The 14,738-nt window shown below is 41.5% G+C and overlaps 1 protein-coding gene across 5 annotated transcripts in view; it reads left to right on the top strand.

The window, feature by feature from the left end:
- Nucleotides 1-14,422, top strand: part of nf1a (neurofibromin 1a) — a 155,606-nt gene extending 141,184 nt beyond the window's left edge. For all 5 annotated transcript variants that reach the window (XM_061682142.1, XM_061682138.1, XM_061682141.1 and 2 more), the window contains 12 exons: nt 505-645; nt 1,110-1,236; nt 2,830-2,961; nt 3,035-3,170; nt 6,536-6,696; nt 6,783-6,905; nt 6,987-7,105; nt 7,192-7,292; nt 8,570-8,712; nt 9,196-9,242; nt 9,926-10,142; nt 11,820-14,422. In XM_061682142.1, coding sequence (XP_061538126.1) covers nt 505-645; nt 1,110-1,236; nt 2,830-2,961; nt 3,035-3,170; nt 6,536-6,696; nt 6,783-6,905; nt 6,987-7,105; nt 7,192-7,292; nt 8,570-8,712; nt 9,196-9,242; nt 9,926-10,142; nt 11,820-11,962 — 1,590 coding nt within the window. In that variant the 3' untranslated portion in view covers nt 11,963-14,422. The remainder of the gene's footprint in view (nt 1-504; nt 646-1,109; nt 1,237-2,829; nt 2,962-3,034; nt 3,171-6,535; nt 6,697-6,782; nt 6,906-6,986; nt 7,106-7,191; nt 7,293-8,569; nt 8,713-9,195; nt 9,243-9,925; nt 10,143-11,819) is intronic.
- The last annotated feature ends 316 nt before the right edge of the window (nt 14,423-14,738 follow it).

Below are 14,738 nucleotides of genomic sequence, written 5' to 3'. Positions count from 1 at the left end.
AGCCGTAATATTGTAGTGTTCACACTGTATTGATCAGAATTGTTTATTCTACTGAAAGCTCGAAATTGGTGGTAATGCAGTTATGCAACAAAACAACTAACAAAAAAAGAAACATCCTCTCCAATGTTGAAAACATGAATGACTATATAGACACAGAGTCCTTTGTGTCATGCCATTTATAGACCACATTGTGCACATGTACGAGGGGGAAACCCCAAGTTTGATTTACTTAAAACTCCTATATAGACCCACACAAGCTCCTCATTTAACACTGACTTTTACCCCAATCAAATATAAATAATTTTAAAGAGTTCATGTGCAGTGGTTCTGTTAGTAACTTTTTACGGTCTATCCCTGCGTTACTGTCTTAGCTTTGTAATTTGACACAATTACTGATGATTCATTCATGTATCTTTTCCAGGCTTGCTTGAAAAAATTGCACGCTTTATGATGTCAGCAACTTCAACTTCGTCCTCCCTCTCTCCATTTTGTGTCTGACCACAGGAGTCTCCTATGCATAAAGCTCTGTTTTGGGTGGCAGTAGCTGTGCTGCAGTTGGATGAAGTAAACCTATACTCTGCTGGAACTGCTTTGCTGGAGCAGAACCTCCACACTCTCGACACAATGCGTGTCTTCAATGACAAGGTAAAAATAATAGTATTAACAAATGCACTACACTTAGAAGTTTCAGTTTTGTTTTGCTGCTATGTTGGGTGTAAGTGTGCAGCAGCTGTGGCTTAGTTGGTTAAGCTGGTTCGAATCCCGGCTCCGACTATGCTGTCCTTGGGCAAGATACTGAACCCCAAATTGCTCCTATTGGGCCTGGCAGCCTCTTGCCTGGCAGCAGCCGCACATTTGTGTATGATGATGTGAATGTTATGCTTGATTAATATCTGAATTGTCATAGAATTCCAGTGAGCCAGCTAAAATTTAGTTGTCAAAAGGTTAACTACTTAGTCCTCTTTCCTGTTCAAAATGGTTAAACCCCACTGAAGTTGAAGAAAAGCCCCATTATAACACGTCATAATGCTGGATGGTCTCCTCTCGTTTTTATGTCGGGCGGTTTATAAATTTATTAAGCACTCTATATAATGTTTTGTCTCCTTCAGAGTCCAGAAGAGGTCTTCATGGAGATCAGGCGTCCTTTGGAATGGCACTGTAAGCAGATGGATCACTTTGTGGGCCTCAACTTCAGTGCCAACTTCAACTTTGCACTTGTTGGCCACCTACTCAAAGGTAAAGAATCCCGCTCAGTGAATATCATTAGGAAGAGATTTGAGTAGCTGGATTTACAAAGCAGGCCTAAGTGCCCAATCAGTGCCTAAAAGCTCCAAAAGTATTGTAACAGTGAGACTTTTACTGTAAACTGAAAATGTTTTTCCATCAAACAATGAATGTCAAATGATGAATATGAGACCAGAGATGAACATGTTAGCTTTGATTTCCATCTGGATCTGATGCACAATTTAGAAGATAGGATTGTTTGTTTTTCATGTGAGAAAAAGTATTGGAGGCGGCACGGTGAACGACTGGTTAGAGCGTCTGCCTCACAGTTCTGAGGACCGCTGTTCAATCCCCGGCCCCGCCTGTGTGCAGTTTGCATGTTCTCCCCGTGCCTGCGCGGGTTTTCTCCGGGCACTCCGGTTTCCTCCCACATCCCAAAAACATGTATGGTAGGTTAATTGACGACTCTAAATTGCCCGTATGTGTGAATGTGAGCGCGACAGGTTGTTTGTTTGTATGTTCCCTGCGATTGGCTGGCAACCAGTTCAGGGTGTACCCCGCCTCCTGCCCGATGATAGCTGGGATAGGCTCCAGCACGCCCACGACCCTAGTGAGGAGAAACGGCTCAGAAAATGGATGGATGAATAAAAATTAACAAATTAAAATCAAGTGTGAATGGGGAACTATTGGGCCTTTATTTTGATTGGCTGACCGAGAACACATACAAAATATCAGAATATTAAACATGAAGTGGCTTTGCACAAGAAGAAAATATAAACGCTGAATCGGGCAGGTTTTGTTAATTAGGTGCATCCCACCTGACCCACAACACTCCTAATCCAGGGGTTGGCAACCAAAAATAATCAGAGAGCCGTTTCCCATGAAAGAAAACACCAGTGCCACTTTTGACATCTAAAATGAAGATAACATTGCATTCAACATTTTTTTTTTTTTTTACATGCTATGTATATAAAAAAAAAAACTTATGTTGCATTTATAAAATCAATGAACTGCTGCTTTAGTGGAGAGATTCTTATCAGGTTCTGGTCCAGGTAAGTGTGGATGTTTTTATGCCGGGGTGTCTACCAGAACACCACTTGAGGCCAGGTTGTCCCCACCCGTCATTTAAGATCATGATGGCCAGTACAACCGGTGTACCAGTCTATCTGTTTACTGTGCAGTCAGATTGATGTATACTATATCAAAATTTAATTATGTCGCTTGAACCATGTAGTGTAAATCAAGCCTAAGACTTTTCTTTCAAAGTGAGGGTGACATCTCATTGGTGTGGATTAAAGTAATAAAAAACATTTAACTTAAAACAGAATTAGTCAAATTTATTAGAGTGAGGGAATTTTTCAAAAGATTGGGACTTTGTAATAAAACCTTATGACTTATAGAAGCTAGATGTCATTAATGCTCTAATAAGCCTTTATTACTCCCCCAATCGGGCCATTCCGGGACAATATACAAATGCCTGAAGCTCACCTTTAGTTTAGTGTCATTGTGTCAAAGTTATTAAAATTAAGTCAAACATGGCTTGTGTGTAATAGAACACATTGAATGGCCTAAACAGTTAAACACTTTTTGTTAATGTGTCTTCAGGTTACAGACATCCATCAGCCACCACAGTAGCAAGAACCGTGAGAATCCTGCACACACTGCTGGCTCTCATCAGCAAGCACCTAAAATGTGACAAGTTTGAAGTCAACACCCAGAGTGTGGCTTATTTGGCTGGTGCGTAAAAACTCGGTAGCTTTTGGATTTACCTTCTTTTTATCAAAAGTCATAATGTGGTTGTTCTTTGTAGCACTGCTTACTGTTTCTGAGGAGGTTCGAAGTCGCTGCAGCCTCAAACACAGGAAGTCGCTACTGATTTCAGACCTCTCAATGGACCCTGTACCAATGGAGACTTACTCCAGTCTCATCAGTGATCCCAGCTGCAGGTAAGCTGATGTATACGGTGTAAACTGAAACTTGTTGTCAAATAAGCAGATTGGATTATTATTATTATGGATCTATTAATGAGATGTGGTTTACTTATTTCAGAATTTAAAAACGATTTTAAATCCTAAAATTTGACTTGTATAGTTTTCAAAGCATCCTGTAAATGACTCAAAGCCCGATGCTGCTTTGGAGCAAAGCACTAAATAAACAGTATCATCTGCATAGAGTTAAATGTTTGCTTATGAACATTGTCCACGACATTATTGATATAAATGGTGAACAATAAGAGTCCCAAAACTGAACCCACAGGCCTTCCACCTGCACACACACATTTTAATAAATTATGTAGAACTTGGTCACAATCATGCTGAATATAATCTAACTGATAATATAACTTTCATCTCGTCAGTCCATATGATATTCTACCATATTTTTTTTGTTTTGCAAAAGTAAAGATGAGTCTTTGTTCTTTTTGATCAGCATTGGTTTTTGCCTTGGAACTCTGCCATGGATGCCATTTTTGCCCAGTCGCTTCCTTATTGTTGTGTCATGTACACTGACCTGAACTGAGGCAACAGAGGCCTGCAGTTCTTTAGAAGTTGTCCTGAGCTCCTTTTTGGCCTCCTGAATGAGTCATTGGTAATCTTTGTAGGCCGGCCACTCCTGGGAAGGTTCACTACTTTTCCAGAATTTCTCCGAGGTTAATGGCACTCCTTGTGGTTTGGTGGAAACCTAAAGCTTTAGAAATGGCTTTTGTAACCCTTTCCAGACTGATAGATGTCAATTACTTTATTTCTCAACTATCCTGGAATTTCTTTGGATCATGTCATTTTGTTTCAGATTTTTTAGATCTTTTGTCAGACATGATTTTGTCAGACCGGTTCTGATTGAGTGATTTCTTGATTGAATAGGTCTGGCGGTAATCAGGCTTGGGTGTGATCAGTGAAAGTTGTGATTAGCCGCAATTTATAAATGATTTAACAAGGGGGTAATTAGTTTTTCACACAGGGCCAGGTAATTAAAAATTTCCCTAATAAATGAAATCACCATTTAAAAATAGGATTTTAAGTTTACTTGGGTTATATTTGTCTAAGATATAAATTTTTCTGATCTTAAACATTAAAGTTTGGAAGCTATGCAAACTATACAGTGTGGAAATTGTTACTTTGTTTTAAGTTGAGCAAACACCATGTTTTACAGTGTGGGTAGTGAGACTCATGATGCGGTGACAGTGTGTCCAATTTCCACTGAGAGACACGTAAGGCCAGAGTTGTGTGGTCCCAGCGCTTCTCAGCCTTACAAACGTACTGCAAAACATGTACCGTAATTTCTTGTGTATAATGCGCATTTCCCCCCCCAAACAAATTGTTAAAAGTCAATAGTGTGCATTATACATAGTTATAGGGGCAAATGGAAAAAAACTTTCACATTTTACAAATGTATGCCGCCATCTAGTGGTTATGAAAAAGCTGTACACTTTCATTCCAAAATGCCACCGCCACCTAGTGGTTATAAAAAAAAGTGTAGCCTACACTTTTATTCCAATATGACAGGGACTGCATATATGTACAGTTGTGCTCATAAGTTTACATACCCTGGCAGAATTTGTGAAGTATTATTATTTTTTTTAATATGACTGATGACTGAACAACAACCATTCTAAATTTCCATCCATCCATCCATCTTCTACCGCTTATCCGAGGTCGGGTCGTGGGGGCAGTAGCTTCAGCAGGGACGCCCAAACTTCCCTTTCCCCAGCCACTTCATCCATCTCTTCCGGGGGGATCCCAGGGCGTTCCCAGGACAGCCGAAGGATGTAGTCTCTCCAGCGTGTCCTGGGTCGTCCCCGGAACACCTCACCAGGGAGGCGTCCGGGAGGCATCCGAATCAGATGCCCCAGCCACCTCATCAGGCTCCTCTCGATGTGAAGGAGTAGCGGCTCTACTCTGAGATTCTCCCGGATGACCGAGCTTCTCACCCTATCTCTAAGGGAGAGCTCGGACACCTATAAAAATAAATATATATATATAAAAGTTATGAACAGAATCGGTGACAAAGGGCAGCCTTGGCGGAGTCCAACCCTCACCGGAAACGAGTCCGACTTACTGCCGGATATGCGGACCAAACTCTGACTCCAGTCGTACAGGGACCGGACAGCCCGTCATTCTAAATTTCTTTATGGTTATGTTTTGTTTCATGATAATGCTTTTCTGAAATGCTTGACCATTTAATTTGAATCCCCTTTAAAATAAAAGTAAATGTTTCGCCTGGTCTTTCATGTTTTCTTTAAAGAATTGTACCCATCTTACAAATTTTGCCTGGGTAATAAAACGTATGAGCACAGCTGTGTGTTATCTTATTTACTAAATAAAGTAGGGCTATGAATTTCAAATTAAGAGCAAGTAAATAAAAAAATGTATTGTGTTCAAACAAAGTGCTTAATAATAATGCAGAATAATTATTTGGAAAAACAAAAGCTAACAAAATACTTAGTTTTTAATTTATGGGTAGAAGCACAATCATGCATTGTAAAAATGCATTATACATGGATAGGTTTTCCAGAATTTTTAGGTCAACTTTGGGGGTGCATACTATACATAGGTGTGCATTATACACGAGGAATTACGGTAAATATACAGGTATAGTGTTTTATGTGAGAAGCAGATGGCATGAACTCCATGTTGGGCTCGTAATATTTGTCTGCCTTGCGACTTGCCAATCCGACTTCAGGATGAGGGGGTGACTAAAAAAGTTGGGTGGACAGATCGATGTCATGTTATTATGAATCTGAGTAGATACCAATTCTATTTGCAAACTGAAAACTACCCTTTTCATTAGCACCTTCTTGCCCGATGACGCAGGGGACCGAGGGGGGGCTGAACATGCTTGCCCTTTGGCAGTTCACCAGAAGGTGCTCTTTTTTTCTGAAAGGAGAGCGCTCTGTACAGGTGGTGGAGATTGACTAAAGTGAAAAAAGATGGTGACTTTCAACCACCATGACTTATATAGCGAGACTGTGTTAATGGAACATTCAAAAATACACTTGCAAAAGTGCGATCACAAATTTTTACTCGCACACACTGAAACTAGGGTTGCATATGCAACAATTTTGGTTGCAGTCTCAAGCCCTAGCTTGAAGTATTAACTCGGCTTTGTTTGAGGCTCCTATCCATTGACAACATACGCATGTGCTTGCTTACTTTGCTAATTGTCTGGGCCAACTTCTGAAGAGAAAGCACCATTAAACAATATCAACATTGTAAATACGTTCTAATTCCGTAATTTCAGACAAGACATTTGGTTATTAGCTTTTATGTCAACTAGCTGTGATCACATCTGGCCTTTTTATTTCGCTTCCTCACAGAACGCTGCGGGAAACTCAACCATGGACATCCCCTCAGGTTTCAGAGCGCTACCTTTCAGCTCATCATTACCCCACAGTGGGTCAGATCAGCCCACGTACACGCAAGTCAATGAGCCTGGACATGGGTCAGCCTTCACAAGCTACTACAAAGAAACTTTTGGGTACAACTTAATCCCATCACACCATGATCATTCAATCCATGTATTCTATATGATAAATACATTTTCTGTGGTTCCATGTTTTGTAGGCACCAGGAAGAGCTTTGATCATCTCATATCAGACTCCAAAGCACCAAAGAGATCCGAGATGGAATCAGGCATGACGACACCGCCTAAAATGAGGCGGGTTGCCGAAAATGATTATGAGATGGGTAGGTCTGGTCAGAGAGCTTTTCCTTTATCTTGTTGCACAGATGGTTTGCTGACATCTTTCATGTGATTCATAAATTCAGAGACACAAAGAATTGGAAACTCCCACCTTCGCAAAGTGTCTGTCTCTGAGTCCAATGTTCTGCTGGATGAGGAGGTGCTAACTGACCCTAAAATCCAGGCTCTCCTTCTCACTGTGCTGGTGAGGAAGCACGCTGTGTTATACTAGTTATGCAGTGTTTGTTACATGGTCTTTGGCTTACTGTTCCTTCTTCTCATTTTTACCAGGCCACTCAGGTCAAATACACCACAGATGACTTTGATCAGCGAATTCTTTACGAATACTTGGCTGAAGCTAGCGTTGTCTTCCCAAAGGTTTTTCCAGTCGTGTAAGTAGCCAACCTACACCCTTATGGTCCATGTTCACCTGCATCTAGTTTAGACTTTCTCTGCACCACCATGTGACAGGCTAAGTACACAAAGCGTCAGGAAGTATGTCAAAAAAGTTCAGGCGCTGGTGTCACAAAAGAAAAAAAACTACACTTTATTAAATTCAAAGTAATCCCCCGGAGTCTGTCACACTTTCCAAGCCTCCTCTGCAATGCCTTCATGAACTCCAGGAAGTAATTCTACCGGAATCCTCGCAACTCCGTCGTCACAGCCATCTTGATGTCGTCCACGTCTTCAAAACGGGTCCCCTTTAAGCGGGCACCAAGTGTAAGCGTAGCTTAGCTGGTTTCAAGCATACCGATGGCGGGCATCTTTCAGGTGTGCAGCGGCAGGGCTTAGGTGGAGTGTACCGAAAGCAGGCATCTTCTGGAAAATAATGACTTATGAACAATTCAAGATACAAACAGCCTTCAGACACGTAACTTGTTTGGAAGTAAGGTAGTGTCTGTATTCCATCCATCCAATTCCTAGACTGCTTATTAGGGCTGGGCGAGGACTGATACCAGATTTTGGTATTGTGCCGATACCAGCCATATTTCTAGTTATCGGGTACACGTAAAGGCTGCCGAAACCAGCCACCGACACTTAAGGCAAATAAATCTGACATCAAGTAAGTCCCACTCGCCAGCAGTTGGCGGTATTCTGTGGCAGTTGGACACAGTGGCGAATCATAATGTGAGTCAGAAAAAAAGAGAGAAAGCTATTCGGTCACAATTATCTGTCATTGTGTTTAATTTAAATTTTGTGGATCAAAAGTAGTGGAATCAGTGAATACTTGAGTGAATACTCATACTAGTATTGGTCTGGAAAAAAGTGATATCGAACATCCCTACTGCTTATCCTCATCAGGGTTGCGGGAGTAAATGCTGGAGCCTATTCCAGTGGACTTGGGGCGAGAGGCGGGTTCACACTGAACTGGACGCCAGCCAAACGCAAGGCATTTGAAAGAACACCTTCGCAAAAGGTTACATGAAGAATGTGATAGGCTTCGAGACAAATACCATTACTATCACATAGTTGTCAACTGGATATTTTTTTGTTTTTGGACATTTTTGAACAGTGGGACCCTTTGGACTTTGTTTTTTTCAGGAAAAGTTCAGAATGAAATTAAGTTGACAAGTGAATGAGAAATCCGGGTGTCTGATCATTATCAAACATCTAGTGTGTGATGAAGGTCACCAGCTGAAAACACATTTTGTATATTTGTCCTCCTCAGTCACAACTTGCTGGACTCAAAGATCAACACTGTGCTGTCCATGTGCCAGGACACTAACCTTTTGAACCCTGTACATGGCATCGTTCAGAGTGTTGTGTATCATGAGGAGTCTCCACCACAGTACCAGCCCTCCTATTTACAAAGTAAGATTTCTGGCTGGCTTTTTTTTTTTAATTTATACATTTTAAAACTGTATGACCCTCCACAGACTCTTAATCATCTTCCCCACGCTCCTATTGAACTTTACCGTATTCTTATAAACACTTTATATACTCTTAAACACCTTTTAAACTCTTAAACATACAGTAATGCATAGTAGTACGGTGCACTGTGCATTGTATTCCTTTTGTGTTTTAATGATTTTTTTCTTTTTTGTTGTAATGCTTTAGACAAGGAGGAAGTGTTTCTTTTTCCACAAAGAAAATGCAGCATACACTCAAAAGACCCACAATATGGCGACTTATGTACAATATGAAAAAAAAAATATGCACAATGCACTGGATCCGCAATAGGTGAACCGCGATAAAGCGAGGGAACACTGTAGTTTGATTCGAACTCCATTACCCCAACCCTATCCATCACTTCCTCCCATACATTGTCTTTGCTGATCTCCTTTCATTCAACAGGCTTTGGCTTTAATGGACTTTGGAGGTTTGCTGGTCCTTTCTCAAAGGTAAGAGGGAATCTTATTATACTGTATGGTAATTTTAGTTTTGCTTGCTTGTCAAAACAAATGAATTATTGAGGATGCATTTAAAACTATGACAGGGACATAGTCAATCTGGAAAAACCTATAATAATAACATTGAAAATGTTATTTTATTTTTAAGATCTTAAACGGGAACTAAGCCCAAAACGTTTTCTGCAAGAATTTGTTGTACGTGACCCCACTAGTCTAAACACGATATTCTGATTAATATTGCATTTGTGGAATTAGAATTGTTCGTTTTTTATCCATCTCAGGGGGCCGTCATGTTGGACGATATTGCCCTCCACTCAGAATTAACATCACAACTGTTCTTGCACTTGCGTTGCGAACGACATGATGGTTTGAACCCAAACTTGCTAAAATGTTGTTCAGACCAACAAGTCACGAACCCGTAGTTATGCTAGTTATCGCAGCATATACGGGGAGTCAGCTACCTGTTTTCCAAGCTTGGTCTCGTGCGTGCGCAATGCAAGCGTGAGAGCAGTTGTGACGTATAACGTAGTCTTGAAAAATTAAAAAAAGAGTGTAGTTCCCCTTGAACTTAATAAAGTGATTAATAGACTTCCTGGACTGGAGGCACTGTCCAGCTAGAAAATCCTTAGTCCCATTAACAAAGTGCTCTCCTCTCACGCATCTCCACCCCACAGCAAACCCAAATTCCAGACTATGCCGAGCTGATCGTCAAGTTCCTGGAGGCGTTGATTGACAGCTACCTGCCAGCAGCTGAGGAGGAGCGAGGGGAGGAACAGCTACGGACGCCCACTTCCCCTTATCCCCCCACCAGCCAGAGCCAGCTCAGTATCACTGCCAACCTCAACCTGTCTAACTCCATGACCTCGCTGGCCACCTCGCAGCACTCACCAGGTACACGCACACTAATGCTATATTTCAAACATAGAGCTGGTGTTTTACAGTGAAACATTGAGCATAAAGACACCCAGTGCAAGAACAGACTTTAACCTAATGAATATATAGTGCTGTGAAAAAGCATTTTCTCCCTTCATGATTGATGATTATTTTTTTTTGGGTGGGGGGCTATTTATCAAGTCTGCAAAGACGGTATCAAAACCAAAAATTTACATCTTTGATATCAAAGAACGAAAATTAGTCGCCCAAACCTATCTGGCCCTATGTGGAAAAAAATAATTGCCCCTTGAATCTCATAAGTGGTTGGCCACCGTGAGTCAAGGTCCTGAAGTGGCAAAGAAGGCCCAGACCATCACACTGCCACATGCTTCACTGTTGGCATAATGCTCTTCTTATCAAATGCTGCTATTTTTACCCCAAATGTATCAGGCCACACACCTATGAAAAAGTTCAACAGTTATCATTGTTCTTCGAGTAATTTTGGATGGCCTTCCACTTTCGAGAAGGTTCACTACGCAGTTTTCGCCCCTTCGTGGATAATGACTCTGACTGTGGTTTGTTGGAGTCCCAAACGCCTGGCGATAGCTTTGTAACCATTTCCAGATTGCTAAATTTAGATCACTTTTGTTTCTTACTTGTTCTTGAATTTCTTTGGATTGCGGCGGGGGTTTTGAGCTTGTGTAACCTACTTGACATCTGACAGGTACTATTTAAGTGATATCCCGATTGAACAAATCTGACAGTAATTTCGGCTTGGGTGTGGCCAGTGAATTTTAACTCTGCTCTCCCAAATAAATCACAGTTAACTCATGATTTAAGAGGTGGGCAAAAATATATTAGTGTGCTTAAATATGCAAAGAAATCAGGAAGCGGGCAACTACATTTGACTCCACTAAGTATTGGTCCTTACGAAGGTCCTGACATGTAGTTTCGAGGTTACCAATGCACAATGAATTTGTCACTGCCGCACTTACTGTTTTTCAATTGAATGTTTTATTTTTATGGCCTACAAGTTTTTTGTCATAGGGTTTTCTCTTCGCAAATGTTTACTGTAATTATGACTTTGCTTCTGCGTTAGCATAGGTGAGTGATAGACTAAGGCGTGCTTCGACTGTTATTTCACTGCTGTAGGAACGGAACGCCTTCATAAACTGAGTAATAACAAATTGGGCCATTTTTAGAAAAACTCTAGAAAATCACCAGTATGTAATAGTAGATCAGTTGGCCCTATACTGTGTCTTAATATTTTACTAGATATTACTTTATTCATGGAGGCACGGTGACCGAGTGGTTAGCACATCTGCCTCACAGTTCTGAGGACCGGGGTTCAAATCCAGGCCTTGCCTGTGTGGAGTTTGCATGTTCTCCCCGTGTCTGCGTGGGGGTACCCTGGTTTCTTCCCAAAATCCCCAAAACATGCGTGGTAGGTTGATTGAAGACTCTAAATTGCCCGTAGGTGTGAATGGTTGTTTGTTTATATGTGCCCTACCAGTGGCTGGCGACCAGTTTAGGGTGTACCCTGGCTCTCGCCCGAAGATGGCTGGGATAGGCTCCAGCACGCCCGCGACCCTTGTGAGGATAAGCGGTGTAGAAAATGCATGCATGGATGGATGGACTTCATTCATCTGCTGTCATGCAAAGGTACTGGTAATTGTAATCCCTCTCTGTCTGTAGGTGTGGATAAGGAGAATGTCCAGTTGTCCCCCAGCTCAGCTCTGTCCAGCGGGGGTCGCACTCGCCACGGCTCCGCCAGCCAAGTCCAGAAGCAACGCAGCTCCGGCAGCTTCAAGAGAACCAGCATCAAAAAGATCGTGTGATCGGCCGTGGAACCCCCCGTCGGCGCCTCCCCCTCCTTCTCTCAACCTCCGACCCATCCGCCAAGCCTGGCCTCATGCTGCATATAACTTTTTACGCCACCTTTTTACTGTTTGAAATCCACCTTCATCGTAGTTGCTTTTGAAGGACAGGTGAGGTAATATTGGCTCAACTATTGTGCTGCTTGAGATTATTAATACGATTCCAGTTTGGACCGTAAAAGGCTCCACGGGATGTTTCTTGCCCTCCCAAAAGTGTGTCCTTTGGCCTCCCATCAATGAAATGGCGACGTGGACCGAACGTATTCTGTAATAAAGGACCTGGTCAGACGCCGAAGTCATGTCCATGTTTTGCAGAGACTAAAACAACTAGACCTGATATTAAGGAAGATGTTGACGTTTTCTCCATGGTGTGCCTTTGTCAGGATTTTCTGTGTGTACAATTTGTAAATGGCAGACCTCGGTGTGGGCAAAGAACAGGTACGAATTACGGAGGTGTAACGTTGCCATCACAACTGACCTCCAGTGATCGTCAGATATACAATCACCCATATACCCTATTGCCTGAAAGTATTTAATCCTGTACAGCTAAGTAGTGCTACACAAATGATGTTCATGGGGAACACAACTTTGTAAATAGCTCTGAGCTAAGTGTTTATCTTGCCTTTTTTTGTGAGATCGGTTTTTGTTTTTTTGTTTTTTTCCCCCCCAGCAATGTACACTTGATTTGTTTACACAGTGACAACGAAAAAAGTTTCAGGCAATAATCAACTTCTTATTGTTGTCATCCTAGGGTTACAATTGGCCTTCTTCACAAACTCTGTTATCCTTCAAACTAACTTGTCATCATAAAGCTGCCTCAATTGCTTCCATTTCTTTGCCCATCCCTTGTAATTATGATAAATTTGTGAAGTCAAGCTTGCAGTGGTCGTAATGTTAAAATGGTTAAATTTCTCTATAGACACAACTGTGTGAACTGGATCATTTTAAAAATTAGTTTCTAATCTTATAAAGTAATGGCAGTATCTTGTCCTGAGTTAACATGCCTGTGAATATTCTTATTCATCCGGGTCATTTCACTCTCGATCGCAACTGGACCGTTTCGCCTCTTATCCGAGCAGGCTTCATTCAGTTCATGCAACAAGGATTAGTGAGAACAACACTGGCCAGTGTTTGTGTGGGAAAACTGAACGACTTATGCTCCAACTTCGATGCGTGCCCCAACCACGTATGGAATAATTCTTTTGGAATGCAAAAAAGGAGGATAGCCGTTAAGCCACCTGAGCGAGAGGCCATTGTCAGTCCATCAGAGTCCACCCATCCATTTTCCGTACCGCTTATCCTAACTAGGGTTGTGGGTGTGCTGGATGGAGCCTATCTATCTCGCCTATGTCCGGGCGAGAGGGCGGGGTACACCCTGAACTGCTCGCCAGCCAATCGCAGGGCACGCAGAAACAGACAAACATTTGCACTCACATTCACACCTACGAGCAATTTAGCCTTAAATTAAGCTACCATGCATGTTTTTGGGAGGAAACCGGAGTACCCGGAGAAAATCCACGCAGGGACGAGGAGAACATGCAAACACCAAACAGGCGAGGCCAGATTTGAACCTGGATCCTCAGAACTGTGAGGCAGATGTGCTAACCAGTCGCTCACTGTGCCGCCTCCACCAGTGTCGTTTGGTGGAAACTCCCTCATTGAGTTGTAAGGTGGCTGGAACGAGGGTAAAACTGATGAGAAATGTCTTTCATCTTCTAAGACAAACAGGACAGTACATTTGCGATCGATTCAATGCCCTAAGAAAGTCCTGGGTTAACATAATTTCGAAATGGTGTGTCAATTTGAATTAAGTGTTTTTCATTTAATTATTATTACTCTGTGGACCAAATGCCTACAAACATCATCTCCACAATGTATGAAAGATTTTTTCTTTGACCTGGCATGAACAAACAATGGCACGGTCATCTCTTTTCTCATCATCATCATAACATATGAACACATTGATCTCATTTGCTTGCAGCGCTCCCCAAAAAGTTCTCCAATTCTGGATTGCTCCTTAATCGAAAAAACGGCCTGGACAGTTTTGAAAACATGGTTTTGTTTGAGCCACATGTAACCAGATCGTTTCCAGTTTTAGCTTTGTATGAATGGGAATGGAAAAGATGTGTCCGTAACCTCTTAACCAAGTGGTTAACTTGCACTAATTTAAAAATGCTCATGGGTTTGTAACGAAAATCTAAAAATGTGGCATGTTTTATTTGTTATGCAAAATTTGTCAGTAGTGTACTATGCGGTATGTGTGACAGCTGTAAATACTTTGTGTACAATTTGAGATGGTATATTTACTACACTGTATATACGTGATATTGTATCATTTTGTTTTTGTAAAGCAGTTAGGTTCTGTATAATATACAAATTGAGCTATTCCAGTGTTAGTAATAAAATGTTTTGCTCTCCATAGATTGAGCTTTTGAATTTCCATTTGTGCTCATAAGTTAGTTTAATTTGCCTCTCCAAGTTTTTGTAACAGTAATGTATGACAGCAGTGTGCATTGCAGGTATAGTTAGACAGATTTACACTCCACTGTAAGTGATGTCACCGGATTGAAAAATTGCAGTGGGCAAATACATGTGGACAAAATATCTGGTACCGTTTTGTTTATGGAAGAAAAACACACAAAACAATAGATTTCGATCATGTAATCATTTTTTCGCCATGGTGTAGGTCACGCTTGATAAGCTAGGATTGAAAGGGAAAGACTAGTTGACAGAATTG

This window comes from Phycodurus eques, chromosome 7 (genome assembly GCF_024500275.1).
Source record: "Phycodurus eques isolate BA_2022a chromosome 7, UOR_Pequ_1.1, whole genome shotgun sequence".
Taxonomy (NCBI): domain Eukaryota; kingdom Metazoa; phylum Chordata; class Actinopteri; order Syngnathiformes; family Syngnathidae; genus Phycodurus; species Phycodurus eques.
This window is presented reverse-complemented; position numbering and strand designations above follow the sequence as displayed.